Below are 16,153 nucleotides of genomic sequence, written 5' to 3'. Positions count from 1 at the left end.
TGGACTGCAGGGTCCCAGGTTCGATTCCCATCAAGAACACATACCTCGGTTGCAGGCTCAATCCCCGGCCCTGGTCAGGGCACGTGTGGGAGGCAACCCATCGATGTGTCTCTGTGTCTCCCTCCCTTCCACTCTCTCTAGAAATCAATGGAGAAAATATCCTCAAGTGAGGATTAACAAGACAGAACAAAACAAAAACGGGCTCTCAGCAGGAGTCTAGCACCAGGGTCTGGAGCATGAAGGGCACCACAGTTGGACCTTCTTTGTGGCAAGGAAATGGCTGTAACCCCCTGTTCCAGTCCTTGGCTGCAGACTGCCACAGAGGGGTGGAGCGTGTCACCTCTGGGTCAAGCAGCTCCCATTCGGCCAGCAGTAGTCCTTGGGGGAAGAGGGCAGTTGTGAGCTGTTTGCAGTCAACACTCTCCACAGTTAGGGGATGGGTGCACCGGCTGGTAAGGATGTTCTGGGTGGGACACCATGGGTCTCCAGTATACCCACCTACCTAGCACCTCCAAGAGCTGGGGCTAGGCCTTTTTTATGACATCACAACCTCTGGGGTGGCAAGGACTCCCCTTCTGTATATTCCACTGCCATGTTGGGGAGTGTCCTGGGCCATTGACACACCAAGGGCAGGAAGCCACCCCGGGAGGTGAGATGAGGTTCAGCGGAACTCTGCAGCAGAGGTGGATACATATAGTGGTCACTGGTGGAAGGGCAATGGGTGGTGTCTACATTGGCTCTGCCGACCTGGGGCTCTGCAGCCATTGCCACAGATGCCTCTGAAAGCTGACCCAGCCTCTTTTGCTTGTCCTTTTCCTCCTCCTCAACCCCACTACACAAGGTGGGCCCCATTTCCCTTCTTTTCTGCCTCCCAGATCAGGTGACCCTCAGCCAGTTCCCTAGGTAGGGGGAAGGGTGGCAGTCTTGCTGTCCCTCTAGTCTCTTTCCAAGATATTTTCTTGGCATCAACTCCTGCTTCCCTCTGGCTTTCCCTTTTGATACTCAAGAGCCAATTTCCAAAGCAAAACAAAAAATACTGAGCCTGCTCTGTTTCTCCCTCTGAGTTCCTGGGGCAGCCATCCTAATTCTACTCCGGGCAACGTGAACACTACTGACTGTCTAGAGGGAAGAGCACAGAAATGAGGAAAGACAGGAGGAGGGAAGTTCAAGGGGAGGTGACATGGTGTCCAGAGAGTAAAGATAGCAGTGGGCGGTGGAGGGTCAGCTCTGGGAAGGGAGCACTCAGCAGGAAGCTCATGGGAGGGAGCATTAGGAAAAAATAAAGAAGGGGCAGAGAGCACTTTATGCACCAAAATCAAAAAACAACCCAACAGAAGAGCAGTAGAGACTTCCACTTCTGGAAGAATGGGGTAGATGTGCATCTCTATTCCTTCGCTAAGTATAACTTAAAACCTTGGACATTATTTATAAAACAAACGTAAAAAAAAAACCTCAAAGGTGGAAAAAGGAGAAAGACTATCTGGGGACCTCAGTACTGAGGAAAGACTCAACAGTGAGTTCTTCGGGTTTTCTTTTTGACTCACATATCCTAGATTTGGAACTGTAGAGGCCAGAAATTCAGAAATGCAAGTGTTATGCAAGCAACAACAACAAAAAGCACCCACCCACCCCCACCCCCAAACGTGCTCTTTCCAGCCAAGGGACCAAGAAAGGAGTAACTCAGTGAGACAGAAGCTTTGAGACAAAATGTTCCTACTCTGGCCAAACCCCCGCACTAACTAATTCATGCAAAAGTATAGGAACAGACAAGTGATCCGTGTTTGCCTAAAGTTGGGATGGGAGGGGAGCCTGAATACAACCTTCTTATAAAATGTTCACGTACTACACCCACACCAACAAAGGCCCAGTGAGGAGCCTCAACTTGTACCCTTCCAGGCTGCAGTGGTACCCCAACACTCCCTCCAGAGTGATGTTCGAGAAGACCAAGGAGAAAGCTGAGACTCTCATCCCCGCCAGCTGGTAATGAGATTTCCCCACCCCGCCCACGTGTTCGCACTGGCTCCTCAGTGGAAACCATGTAAGGAAGTTGGATTTCCACCCCACTCATCAGTAACCAGGTGACTCTTGCCCTCCATGCTGCCATCGTATCACAGCAAACCTAACAGAGAGTCAGGACTTCCACCACGGCCTAGAGGTGAAAGGCTATACCCAACCCACGGAACCAGTGGAGATCACACTTGGAGCCAGACCCCCACCTCTGCCCATCAGCAAAAAGGAACCACCCCCACATGCATCCCCTCCATCCCTGGTCCCACCAAAGGACCAACTTTCAAGGGTGTTTTAGAGCGGACCAAATGTCTCTGTGGATGTTTTGGACAGCATCACATGTCCTACAAGGAAAAAGACAAATAACTTCGAAGTTCTAAGAAGCCAGTGGAGCTGGGTCACTATACAGGGTGTGCTCCCCTCATTCTTTCTGCACACAGATTTTAGTAAGTGACAATTTGACATTAATTTGTGAGCCTGTGGCCCTAACCAGTTTGGCTCAGTGGATAGAGCATCGGCCTGCAGACTGAGGGGTCCCAGGTTCGATTCTGGTCAAGGGCATGTACCTTGGTTGCGGGCACATCCCCAGTAGGGGGTTTGTAGGAGGCAGCTGATCCGGTGTTTCTCTCTCATTGATGTTTCTAACTCTCTTTCCCTCTCCCTTCCTCTCTGTAAAAAATCAATAAAATATATTTTTTAAAAATAAATAAATTGTGAACCTGTGGCCTTTATTTCCTCCCCACTGCTTTCACAAACTTGGGGGCATTTATCTTGAGATTTATCTCTCGCTGGCTGAAACCATCTTTGTCTTTCTTTCCACGGACATCAAATAGCTTTCATCCCAAGCATATGCTAGTACATACGGTATCTCTGTACAAATTAGAAAGAGAAGTCCCTTCCTCAAGTATTATGTATTTCTTAACAATGATAATTAGGACAAACATATCAAAGCACTTGGTCCCCCCAAAGCTGAGAGCCTTAGTGACCCTGCTAAACTTGCTTATTAGTTCTAGACACTTTTTAAAAAATGGATTCTGTGGGATTTTTCTGCATAGATGATTATGTCATCTGTGAGTAGGGACAGTCTTATTTATTCCTTTACAATATTAAGCCTTTTATTTCTTTTTCTTGCCTTATTGAACTTGCTGGGACTTCCAGTGTTGCATTAAATATAAATTTGGCTATTGTGAATAATACTTCTATGAACATTGGTATACAAGTATCTGTTTGAATTCCTGCTTATAATTTTTAGTGTATATACCCAGGGGTGAAATTGCTGGGTCATTTGTTAATTCTATATCTAACTTTTTGAGGAATCACTAAAATCTTTTCAATAGCAACTGTAACATTTTACATTCTCATTAGCAACATGCAAGGGTTCCAATTTCTCCATGTTATTGCCAACACTTATTTTCCATTTTATTGGTAATAGCCATCCTAACGGATGTGAAATGCTATCTCATTGTGGTTTTGATGTGCGTTTTGCTAATGACTAATGATGTTGAGCATCTTCCTGTGTACTTACTGGCCATTTGTATATCTTCTTTGAAGAAATGTGTTCAAGTCCTTTGCCCATTTTTGAATTGGTTTGTTTTGTTGTTGTTGAGTTGTAGGTGTATTTATATATTTTGAATACTTAAATTTTTATAAATATTTTCTCCCATTCTGTGTATTCTCTTTTCACTCTCCTGTAGTATTTTCACTCTCTTATAGTATTCTATGATGCACAAAAGTTTTTAATTTTGATGAAGTCTAATGTATCTATTTTTTTTTTGTTACCTGTGCTTTTGGGGTTATATCCAAGAAGTTATCAAAAACTATAAAATTCCTAGAAGAAAACAGGGATCCCCTTATGTTTTGACTTTTAAAAAAATATGTTTTCATTGATTCTTTTTTTTTTTTTTTTTTTTTTGAGAGAGAGAAAGGAAGGGAGAGGAAGAGAGAGAAACATCAATGAGAGAGAACCATGGATTGGCTGCCTCCTGCAGGCCCTCTACTGGGGATCAAGCCTGCAACCCAGGGATGTGCCCTGACTGGGAATCAAACTAGTGACCTTTTGGTGCATGGGATGATGCTCAACCAACTGAGCCACACTGGCCAAAGGAAAGCAGGAGTGATTATCTTAATATCTGTTAAAAGAGCTCCAGGAGGGCCCTATTCCCATTAAGTGTACATATTTATGAGGAAGTAGGAGGGATCTGGGAACCTCTTGGCAGCTATGCAACAGAGGGAGCTTTCTGGCCAGGGACTTGTCTTGCTAGAAATGGGGAAAATCCGAAGCTTGAACATCAGCTGGGGGAGTTCACATGCCATTTCAGTTGTGCTGAACTAGCTGATTCTAGGCTACCCAAGGGACAGTCCTGGGTGTGTTCAGTTATTATATAACGACGTCCCTTTCTGTCTCTGGTAATTGTCTTTGTCCTGAAGTCAACTTTATCTGATATTAGGATAATCACTCCTGCTTTCCTTTGATTGTTTGCACGATACATCTTTTTTTCATTCTCTTCCTTTCAGATGCCTTTAGATGTTTATATTTGAAGTGAGTTGATTGCAATATATAGTCAGGCCATGTCTTTTAATCCACTCTGCCAATAAGCTGTGCACTTATGTGTATTTTCATTATGTATATTTAACTCCGATGAATAAAAACAAATTTTTTTTTTAGTTGATGCTGTATAAGAGGAGTTGGGGGAGGGGGTGGTGTGGGGGGAGGAACAGGGAGCAGGGAGATGTGGCACTATATCCCTGTGGTGAGCTCAGATTGAAAATATGAGAGGCAGAGACAGAGCGATCTCAAGAAACAGAAACAGCCCTAACCGGTTTGGCTCAGTGGATAGAGCATCGGCCTGCGGACTGAAAGGTCCCAGGTTCGATTCTGGTCAAGGGCATGTACCTTGGTTGCGGGCACATCCCCAGTAGGAGGTGTGCAGGAGGCAGCTGATCGATGTTTCTAACTCTCTATCCCTCTCCCTCCTCTCTGTAAAAAATCAATAAAATATATATTTTTTTAAAAAAGAAACAAACAGAAACAGTACAACAGCCCAGCACTAGGCAGAGCTTACATAACAAAAGACTACATGTCTGTCTTCGCACCATGTTACCTGTTAGTATTTGCTCGCCTCGAAATTGCAGGGGTGCAGGGAGCCTGGAAAATACATTTTGTGGGCCTCCTTGTAAGCTAGGTTACAGTTATAGTTGCCAGTGGACTTCCGAGGTTGGAGATTAGGAAGCGGGAGGAAGAACTGATTCTGTGTGTAGCTGTAGCCATGGCGGGTGACCTCAGTGATCACAGGTGACCCCAGGTCATTGTGCGCCAGAGCACCAACATCGGCAAAACACAGGCTTCTAGGCGCCAGAACATGTGTGTCCTCAGCTTCCTGGATTCTAGGGAAAATTCCCTTCCCCCTCCCTTTCCCCCCATCCAATTCTTCCAACACCTTGATATCCAATGTCCAGCACTACATTTCCCTCTGCTTCCAATACCTAGAGTGGGCTGTTTTCCTGGCCAAACCCAGGCTGACACACAACTTCCCCTTCAGTCTGAAACTAATCAAATCCTGCCATTTGTACCACCACTTCCCAAAAATAGCTGGTGAAGGAGATCCAAATGCTCAGCTGTTCTAACTTTGGTCGTGTCCTTCTTAGAGGTGTCCCTGTCCCTATCTCCACACTTGGCCTACCTTCCATCTAAACTCCTAGGATCATCACCTTTATTGCAACCTCGCCTGCGTGAGTCCCCGTGGATCTGCAGCGCTTTATTTCACGTGTATGTGACCCCCCCTGTCTGTGCTCCCACAGCAACCAGCCTCTCCCTTGGCACCCCTCACACTGTACTGAACTGTCCCATCCTTGACTGGGAGCCCCAGGTTGGGGGGCGGGGGGGGGGGGGCACGGTTTATCCTGGACTGCTTGCATACTTCGCACTGAGCAGGTGCTTCCAGAATGTTCAACAGCTCTGTATGGCACCAGCTGCAGAAGTTGATGGGTTGATGAGTTGCTCTGCCAAACCTCCCTAAGCTTAAAAAAAAGGAACCCAGGTGGGATCCTTTTCTCACTCTATTTTTCCAGAAATCAACTGATGAGAGTTTGCAAGTGTGTGCAGGGTAGGATGGGGTAAGACAGAGAGCTGAGGCCTGGCCCAGGCAGAGGATCTTGGACACAGAGTTCACAGAAAGATTGGCTGAGGGGCCAAGTAGCTTTAATGAGCCCTAGCACCTTTTCCCCACTTTGTCCCTCCCTCCCCACTCTTCGTCCCCCTCCTTCAGTTCTGGACAGGTCCAGCCTGCCCAAGGCTCTGCAGCTAATCCTTCTGTCCCCTCAGCCTCTCCAGTCGCCTCCGGAGGTCTGGGGGCACCTTAGCCCCGGCTGCCAGCAGCTCTCGCAGTCTCTGTTTGGGGGTCTTGGTTAGGTGGAAATTGCAGGGGACAGGGCCCTCTTCAAAGGTGACCCGGCAGCTCCGTGTCACCGAGTGGTAACCTTCAGCACTGGCAGTCACCATATAGTCCCCCGGGGTCAGCAGGCGCCAGTAATCTCCGCCCCACGCTGAGAGGAGTGAAAAGCAAGATCCGGGTTCCATGATCCTCAGCCTCCGACCCAGCCTAAAGCCCTCCCACGCCTCCACCATCCCCTCCCCGCCACACACACCCGTTGTTACATCATGGTTAATCCCATCCACAGCGATGACAGCATCAGCGATCCCGAGCTCCGTGTCCTTGTCCCGCACAAATCCCGCAATGCCCATGCGCACCTGTGTGGGGAAAGCTCATCAAACCCTTTCCCTCCGGCATGAGGCTGTGACCTTCAGTTCATTTCCTGGCTGTTTCCCTGCAAACTTGATAAAGCTAGTATGCGACCGACTCTGATAGAAGTATCTCCTATTGATAAATTACACCGGGACTGGGAAAACTGTCGCTCCCTGGTAGGAAGGAGTATCGTAGGGCTTCCCCACGTTCAGTGACCCTGGTTATGAACTTGTCATTTTGGAACCCTTGGAAGCTATCCTTATGGAGTCATTGCAAGGGAATCTGAAGCGTCTACGCCATGGCACTTCCTGCACTTGCCGAAGGCGAGGAGTCATTTCTGAGAACAGCTCGGGGAGCACTCTGTGGGCCACAGCTCAGACTGCTGCGGGCTCTACTCCCACCGGCAAACAGTGCCTGACGCCGCCTTGCTGGCACACTGTGCTTCCTGTCCTCTAGCCCTCCCCGCCAACCTGATGGCCCGGGGCATCTTGTGAGTCAGAATGCGGGCTGCGGAACCTTGGATGATGACCCCCATGGTGGGAGCTGCAACCTGAATGGAGAGCAGGTCAGTCGGGAGTGACGGGCTGGCTGGGGGGTGAGGATTCGGGTCCCACCTGTTCCAGGTAGGTGAGGAGGGCCTCTTTGTTGTTCTCCCACTCCTGGGGCAGCTCATTCTCATGAGGGAACTTGTCACAGGACAGTTCCACAGTGATCTCAAAGCAGTTGGTGTGTAGGTAACTGAAGTCATTCATGCCTAGGGGAACCACAGACACTGGAGCCCAAGGCGGCAGGGAGCCTGCCCTCCTGGTACCCTCCTCTGAGCGACGCTCCCCAGTGGGAAGTGACAGCAGCGCTGTATGGGACAGCAGATTCTGATCGGGGTAGGGTTATGGGGACAGGGGTAACTTCACCCTCAGGCACATACTCCCAGGGACCGTGTGCCAGTCAGCCCCGTTGATGATGTTGCCGTGTAAGGAGAAGTCCTGGTTGTGGCACGGTCGGCGATCTGGGTCCTGCATGGCCCAGTTAGTGCCAGCATAGACGGTGCTGAGCCAGCGAAACACGGGATCATCCGCGGTGGGTGTGAGTTCGCGGGCAGCCCATGGGGTCCGAGTCATGTCGAACGGGTAGGACACCACAAGCTCGCCCCCGTGGAGGTTGGCACTCAGCACAAAGGGGATCCGCTCCATCCACTCGATCACTGCCCGAGTTTCAGGAGCCACCTGGACGGGGGCAGGTCAGGACAGGTGGGCGTCAGAGACAAGGGTCCCCAGGGGGTGGCCCTCCTCCACTGCCCCCAGAATACTCACAGTGGCATTAGGCAGGGTGTAATAAGTGGGCAAGGGCAGGTGGTGATTGGGGACAGTGTCGGGCATCAACCCGTCGTCCTCTGCTTCCCACAGTGGTGTGTTGAGGTCAGCAAAATTATGGTTAAGGTCAATGCCCTGCTGGGTCCAGCGGCCCTCTGCCCAGCCCACCAGCTCCGAACCCTGCAGGAATGGGGGCTTGGTCAGCCAAGCAGGCTCCAAGCACCAGGGGAGAGGGAGCAGTGTGGCCCCCAGCCCCGGTGGCTTACCCGGCGGAAGGCAGTCTCATAGCCATCAGGGTTCATGGAGGGCAGCAGGTGAATGCGTGTCTCCGTGAGCAGCCGGGTCACCCGCGGGTTCCCTCGCAGGAACTCATGGCACAGGAACTGCATGAGGAGCAGGAGCAACTCCCGCCCCAGGGCCTCATTTCCGTGCATGCCAGCTACGTATCGCACCTCAGGCTCTCCTGGGAACACACAGGGGCTCGCGGCTGGCTCATGCCCACAGCCCTACCTGTGCCTACCTCTCCCACCCCACCTGCCAGTACCCAGCTCATGCTCCCCAGGATGGTCCGACATTTCCATCACATACAGCTTCAAGCCCTGGTAGCTCTTCCCGATGCTGTAGATGCGGGTGATGTTGGGGCATTGCTCATTCACCTGCTTCATCAGCTGGGGCGAAGGGGGGGAGGGGTGTAATGTATGAGACCCAGGGGTCAGACCCCATGTGGCCATGGAAGAACTTAAAAAAGCCAGGGGCGGCCCACACACATGGGGACACCATGGCACAGGACAGGCGGGGAGCAGCAGAAGTGAGCAAAGGCTCAGACAGGGAAAGTGCCGTAACAAGGGAAAATGGAGCAGAGTTTAGGAGTCGACAGGAAAGAAAGGTGAGGCAGCGAGGGTGGGAGAGGGGACAGGAGGGTGGTCATAGCAGGTTATGCTCTGGTGAGAAGGGGGCCTGAGGTGGGGGTTAAGTCTGACCTTCCTCTTGGTCATAGGGGTTAAGTCTGACCTTCCTCATGGCCTTATAATTATGATGCCGGAAATCCAGAGGGTCGGAGGATGCCAGGGCAGGGGTCTCAGGGAATGGATCACTAGGATCTGGTGAAGGCCAAGTTCATGGTTAAAGGTAAGTTCACAGTGAAGGATGCATCCTGCCCACCCAGCCCCTGTCCGACTGCCCACCTGAAACCGGGCAGGCCAGGATCTCAGCCCGGAGGCAAGATGCGCCTCCCTGGAGCCAGGTCCGGGGCAGCAGGCGAATGAAGCGGGCCACCTGGGGCTCGGGCAGGAGGTTCAGCACGGGCGACTCTGGGTCCGAATTGGCAGGAAATACCTGGGAGTGTCAAGTACTTCGATGGGGCTGCTCGAACCCCAGCGACCCGGCCCAGGACCCAAACTCCCCATCAAACCCACCCTGGTGGACTCGGGTAAAAATCTGCACTTGGCATCCTGCCAAAGGGCAGCCCTAGGCAGCCATGCTTTCTGGCTGGCTCACAGCTCATTAGACAAATATGGCCACATGACTCAGAAGCAGCCAAACCTAAAACCAGCCAGGACCCCACACTGTAGCCCGATGTATAAAAGGGTCCATGAGATGGGGAGGTGAGAGGTGATGCAAGCATCAGAGACCCATCGCCACACGGGGTGTTCCAGCAGGAAGCCATGGCATGAAATGGCACCCGCCCCATGGAAGTATTGGGGGGCGGGGAATACGGGCATGTTCCAAAGCAGCCTGGCCCCTGAGATTGCCTGCTTGGTGTCACTCATCCTGAACCCCTTTCTCCTGGAATGCCCAAGTGGGAATCTGTTCCTTGTCCCCAGCCCAGCCCCAGGCCGGCCCAGCACCCCAAAATGGGCTGGGTGCCCAACTCTCAGCACAGAGGGCCCAAGCCACATGGCACTACGCACCGCATCCATCCCACTGCTGCGGTTCCTACTCCCCCACCAGGTCCGACTGTCATTGCTGAACTGGACCTTGTATGAGGTGACCCAGTCGTACCTGGCAGGAGGGGCGGGGAGAGATCATCGGTGGCCCCCAGGACTCCCGCCCAGCCCTCCTGAGTCTGCCCATGAATTCCTGGCCTGGGGGTAGCCCACCTCACCTCCAGATGGAGTTCCTGCCCTGGGTGATAATGCCTGAGAAGCGGACAGGGTGCCTAGCATCCACCTGAAGCCACGGCTCAGCATCCTGCTCCTCAGCACACCAGGCCCCATCGTACAGATCACCGTCCTCTAGGCCTGACTGTGGGCATAGAAAATGGTGATCAGACCCAGGTGGGCAGGGTAGGGTGGACTAGAATTGAAGGGGAGGGCAGGAAAGAAGGTTCTAGGGGTTGCCTTTCTCTGAGCAAGGTGCTGACCTGGATATTGAGCCGTCCTCGGTGTGGTCCAAGACCAACGGACTGGCTGCTGGATGCCTCAAGCTGGTTATCTGAAACTCGAAGGGACTCCAAGCCCAAAGGTGGGCAGCCTGGGGGCAGGGACAGAGCAGTGGCACAGGACAAGAGGGAGATGTTTATGAGGGAAGCTGAGTCTAAGCGGGCCCAGCTAGAGTTACGTTAGTGCCTACGTGCCCCAGGGGCTGCAAATCTGGGCAGGGCCCCTGGAGGGGCAGTACCTGGTTCTTGCGCCTCAGGAAGATCAATGGTCCCTGCAGGGCTGGTGGTCACCGGAGGCCTGGCAGTCACCAGGGGACTGGGGCTAGCTAACTTCTTTCGTTTCTTCACAATGACCTTTTTCTTCTTGATGACACGAACACGGACACGCTGTGGTGAGGTCCCTGGGGACCAGGGAGAACAGCACCGGGGAAGGGAAGAATGGCATGCAATTCCAGGTGGAGAGGTCTGCCATCCCAAGAAGGCCTGCGTGCCACAGCAGGTTCCACCACAAGCATCTACGGAGCTGAGCATGGACTTAGAGGCCTGCACGGTCTGATCCCAACCTGCCTCTCCAGCCGCTTCCTTGGCTCCGTCTCCTTCCCGATGTGACTACACGCTTGGCCGGCCTCCTCTGACCCCCTCCAATGGAGAGCTACACCCAGCCGCCAGGAGCTATTGGGCCGCTCCAAAGAGCTGAGTGTGGTTCTTTACCGCTGGACCATTGCACTGGCTGCCCCCTCCCCAGCATACCACCCTCCACCACCTCTGATTTGATTGGCTAATTCCCATCCTTCCTTCACATCTCAGATGCCCTTCAAGGGGCCCTCCTTAGCTCCAGACTCCGTCTCCAAAAGCCCTTTGCGCCACCTCCATCCCTGCATCTGCCCTCTGGGCTGCGATATTCTGTCCTCAACACCATGCCTGCCTAGGTGCTCAGGCCTCCCAGGGCTGGACCTGTGTCCTGCTCGCCCCTCAGCACAGGGCCTTCCAGGGCAGGTGCCACTAGCTCCCCACGCACTCAAGCTCCACAGGTACCTCCAGGACACGCGGTACATTTTCATGTCTGGTGCCCTGTGCCTCTGCACATGCGGTGTCCTTCGTGGCTGCCCTCCTCTTCAGCAAATCCCGATTCAGAGATGCCCACGCTTTGTGAGCAAGGACCCACCTCTACATGCCTCCTCTGAGAAGCCCTCCTTGACTGCCATTCCCTGGCCGTTCTCCTCTGTGCGCCCACATTTGGAAGTCAGGCAGCCTGCCTCTGCCCCTGCCGGGACGATGCCCCATTCCTCCAGACAGCCTCAGCCGAGTTCTCGCCCTCGCGGTCTCTCGTTTCTTCCTTCTAGCTCCTGCCCCCCAACTCTCTCCTGCACACACAGTCTTGCTCTGAACCTTTTCGTGTCAGCGCCTTTGTCTCCGCCTCTTTCTCCCCTCCTCCTGACTCTGGTCTCAGTTTCCTTATCTATGAAGAGGAAGGTCTGGGGCTGCAAGAGGCAGCATCCCACTGGCTCCTGTCCCAGGACTGCTGACTGGGTCTGGCCGGGAACTGGGGCTGCTGAGTCAGCACCTATTGCACCGGTCGGAAAGTGTGTGTGTGTGTGTGTGTGTGTGTGTGTGTGTGTGTGTGTGCGTGTGTGTGTGCTGGGGAAGGGTCGTCACACGGAGGACGCGGGTGTGGGGGCAACCGACCTGTGGGAGAGGTGGGCCCTGCGGGAGAGCCGCCGTTCTTCTTCCCCGCGGGCGGCGGTGCCGGGCTGCTGGGTAGGGCTGAGGGAGAGATCGGGGCCTCAGTGGTCCTGGGTGGCCCAAGGCCCAGCACGGAGGCGCCGGGCGCCCCCTGACCCTGACGGGCGGCAGGCGCGAAGGTGGCCAAGGTGAGCAGGAGACCCCACATGGCGAAGTCCGGAGGTGCGGAGGCACTGGACCGCGGCGGTGGGTGGGTTGGTCTTTTCCTGCCCGCTGCTCCAGAGCCCCCCGCCCCTTCCTGCCGCCGCCCCACGCCCCCTGCGCCTCCGGCCCGCCCACAGCCCGCTCACTGGCCCGGGACCCCAAAGAGGAGGGTGAGGGAGGGTGAGGGAGGGCGGGGCGGAACGTGCGGGGCGGACCCCCGACGGGCAGCCGGACGTCTCGGCACTCACCGACCCTGCCCCTCCCGCTCCGGCCTCCCTCGAGCGCCGCCCCGCCCCGTCTGCGAAGCCCCTCGGCGACCTCGATTTCCCTGCGAGGCTCCGGTCCCGCAGCGGGCGCCTGCTTTGGGCCACGCGCCATTCCAGATGCTCAACACGTGGCCTCCCAGTCCGGCCTCCCTTTCCAAACTGGTCCACCGAGGCTCAAAGCGGCCACGGCCTCCGCCAAGACAGCAGAGCTCGGCACTCCGGAGGAGGAAACTACCACCCCAGAGGGAAATCCGTCTAGAGGCAGAGGCCGCCGGCCAGGGCGGTGGGACCCAGGGAAGGGTGCGGGGAAACTGAGACGGGGTGGGGGATGGGAGGAGGCTGGCCCTCTAGGAATCCTTCTGACGGGCAGCCCGAGGGGCCCAGCCGGAGGCGGCGCCTCCCAGCACCACCAAACCCCCACCCCGGCCCCGCCTCCCCGCTCGCCTTGCCCTCCCTTCGCCTCCTCCTTCGCTCGCCCGGCTGCCACGTTCTGGTGTTACATAATCCTAGGAGAGGAGCCCGAGCGGATGCCCACGGGGCTGGGGCCCGGGATGGATGGGGGGTCCAGGCTTGTTGGGCGTCCTGCCCTCGCCCCTTCCTCGCAGCCCGTGCCTCAATTCTCCTCCCCGGGCCCGCAGCCTCGGGTCTCCGGCCGCGGGGATACCCCCATCCTTGGATTCCAGAGCGCAGGACCCTGCTCATCCCCCCTCGAAGACCCTATGGACTCTCCCATCCCAGGGTCGCCTTCCCAGGAGGAAGGAAACGCGTCCGCTGTGCGCCTCTGGCCGATGCTTTGCTTTTGCCAGGAGCCCGCAGAGAGAGACTGCTCTCCCCACGGGGCAGTGATGCCCGGAGGTGGCCAGGAACCTATCGGAGGACGAAGGGCCCTGAGCAAATAGTTTTCGGCAGGGCCACCATCTATATAAGCAATCGGAGTCACCCGAAGGCAGCGTCTCAGGACCGTTCTGGTGGCTCTATCTGCGGGATCTCTGGAAAGAAATACACTCCTGGAACTGAGGACCACACCAGCCCAGTCCACTGCACAAACGGGAGTCCTGGAGCTCCCCAGACGCCTGGTCCGCCCCACCCGCGCGGGGTAGGCGCCCTGTTGGGGACGGCCAGAGCATCACCAGGTGCTAGACCGGTGGGGTCCAACCGGACCTGGGTTCAGCCAACTCGGTACTTGAGTTCTGGCTAGGAAAGAATTCAGAGCCAAGACTCAAACTGTGAGAGAACATGTATTTGGAAAATCACAGAGGTAGGAGAAGTAATTCGTAGAAGAAATGGACTTAGGAAATAAGTTATAGAGGTGAAGGAAGAGCCCTTGGGACTAAGAAGTGAGGAAGGTAAAGGGGCGTGGCCTGGAGGGGTGGGGAGGAGAAAGGGGAGGGGAAAGGGACGGGCCTGCTCCTAGGAGGGAAAGCGCACTGGGTCCTCAGTCCTAAGGGTTTTAAGGGTGGAGATTGGAGGGGAGGTCCCAGGGGAAGATCTGCTCCCCGAGTGTGTCCTTTCAGGGTCCGGGTCTCCACTGATTGATTGGCTGTTTGGGCAGGGGGTCATTCTTTATTCAATGCCGCTGGTTCTGAGGTCCGCGGTGGTGTGGCCTTGCTTGTCTGGTTTTGCTCCTTTTCTGGGCCTGAAGCTGAAATACAACTGAGGCCTAGATGTTATCGCTAAGGAGACATAGTCACCCTGATGACAAAGTCCCACACTACAATTATCCGTTGCTAGGCACTCAGGGCTTCCGCCCTGGTAACCTTCTGTACCTGACCCTTCAGCCTTGCTCTGATCAAGTCTGACTAACTACCTACCTCAGGCGGAAAGGGAGTAACCTGGACAGGACCCACCTTAGAGTGCCCTGCCTGGACGGCACTGCCAGGGTCCCAGACACCAGAGGGGCACTTAGAAAAACTCAAGGTAGGTGCACCAAAGCCAAGGCTCCCTGACGTGCAACCAGGTCAGAGGCAGAAGGACGGGGGTCAAAGGCAGAAGGACGGGGGTCAAAGGCAGAAGGATGGTTCTACAGGCCAAGGCTTGGTGGGAGTGGGGGTGGGGGTGGAAGGCTGGGACAGGCTCCTATAGAGTGAGAAGCAGGTCTGAACAAAGCCCAATCTGTCCACTTTCCCGTCTCTGGCACCCACCCCCTCCAAGGTGGTCCCCATACAGCAGCCAAATCCTGTCAAGTTCCTCCTGGCTTAAGTCCCTACTGGGCTCACCTGCAAGGCCCTTCATGACAAGGTTCTGCACCCACACGTTTCCCACCTCATCTCCCCACGCTCAGCCCCTGGCTCACCTCCCACCAAACACACAGGCTTTCGCGCTGTTCCTCCAGTGCACCAGCCCATCCAGCCGTGGGGCCTTCGCATTCTCTCACCTCCTCATTCAGATTTGCATCCTCATCATTCAGGCGGCCTTTCCGTGTCGCCTGCCTCCTAGGGCCTTTCCTGTCCATTCTGATGGAATAAGCTCCCTCCTCTACACACACACTCTATGCTCTCACCCTCTTTTATTATGTTGTCTTCAAGGCACTCCACATGACTGAGATTATCTTGTTTAACTTGTTGTATGTTCACTGTTAGGTCTCTCCTCCCCTGCAGCAGGAGGTAAGCAACCCTCCAAGAAAGCCCTTTTTTTTTGTTTGTTTTTAATCCTCACTCAAGGATATTTTTTCGATTGATTTTTAGAGAGAGTGGAAGGGAGAGAGAGAGACAGAGAGAGGAACATCAATGTGAGAGAGACACATTGATTGGTTGCCTCCCACACACACCCTGACCAGGGCACATGCCCTTGACGGGAATCGAACCTGGGACCCTTTAGTCTGCTGGCAGACACTCTATCCACTGAGCCAAACTGGCTAGGGTCAAGAAAGCCTTTTGCACCCAAATGTTTGCTGCACCTCAGGGCCTAGAAAAGTGCCTGGTTCCTAGTCAGTGATCAAAAAGTATTTGTATAATATATTCAAGGTTAGAGAGAATCAAGAAGAGCTGGAGGGTCTGGCAGGTGTGACTCAGTGGGTGAGTGTCGACCCAGGAACCAAGAGGTCGCTGGTTTAATTCCTGTCAGGGCACATGCCCGGTGGAGGGTGTGCAAGAGGCAGCCAATCAATGACTCCCTCTCTCATCGATGTTTCTATCTCTTTATCCCTCTTCCTCATTCTCTGAAAATCAATAAAAATAATAAGAAGAGCAGAAGGAAAGTTGACTCTTCCCAACAGTACCAGGTTTTGTGGGACAGGAGATGTCAGGCCATGAACCGGGACACCTGCCCCCCACAAAGGGACTGGCAGGATAGGGCATGTTGGCCACTTCCCACCATACCCTTAGCTGCTGGGATTTGCAGGATATTCATGCCTTTTCGTCCCGTGTACCTCTTCTTACCCCTCTTACCCCTTTGTGCCCCCTGTCTCTCTGCCTTGTCTATTTACATCCCTCTAAGCCTCAACACCTTCTCATGCCCCTTTAGAACTTCATCCCCTCACACTCCACTGTGTTCCCAATTACTCCACTTTGGCCCTTGCCACTGGGTCCCTGGGGCTGCAAAGCCCCCAAACCTGGAAGCAGG

General features: G+C 54.3%; 1 protein-coding gene across 1 annotated transcript; it reads right to left on the bottom strand.

Moving 5' to 3' along the window:
- Positions 1-6,229: 6,229 nt before the first annotated feature.
- On the bottom strand, positions 6,230-12,405 carry CPXM1 (carboxypeptidase X, M14 family member 1). Its single transcript, XM_079784527.1, has 14 exons — positions 12,126-12,405; positions 10,679-10,840; positions 10,422-10,531; positions 10,164-10,303; positions 9,970-10,060; positions 9,244-9,394; positions 9,071-9,159; positions 8,604-8,727; positions 8,326-8,522; positions 8,060-8,239; positions 7,675-7,972; positions 7,364-7,503; positions 6,652-6,754; positions 6,230-6,549 (listed from the first exon to the last, which is right to left on the bottom strand). Exons 1-14 carry the CDS (start codon positions 12,328-12,330, stop codon positions 6,308-6,310), a joined length of 2,232 nt encoding a protein of 743 aa, XP_079640653.1. The 5' UTR covers positions 12,331-12,405; the 3' UTR covers positions 6,230-6,307.
- Positions 12,406-16,153: the final 3,748 nt, after the last annotated feature.

Source organism: Cnephaeus nilssonii (assembly GCF_951640355.1).
Source record: "Cnephaeus nilssonii genome assembly, chromosome: 11".
Taxonomy (NCBI): domain Eukaryota; kingdom Metazoa; phylum Chordata; class Mammalia; order Chiroptera; family Vespertilionidae; genus Cnephaeus; species Cnephaeus nilssonii.
Note: the sequence above shows the minus strand (reverse complement) of the source record. Positions and strands in the feature narration are given on the sequence as shown.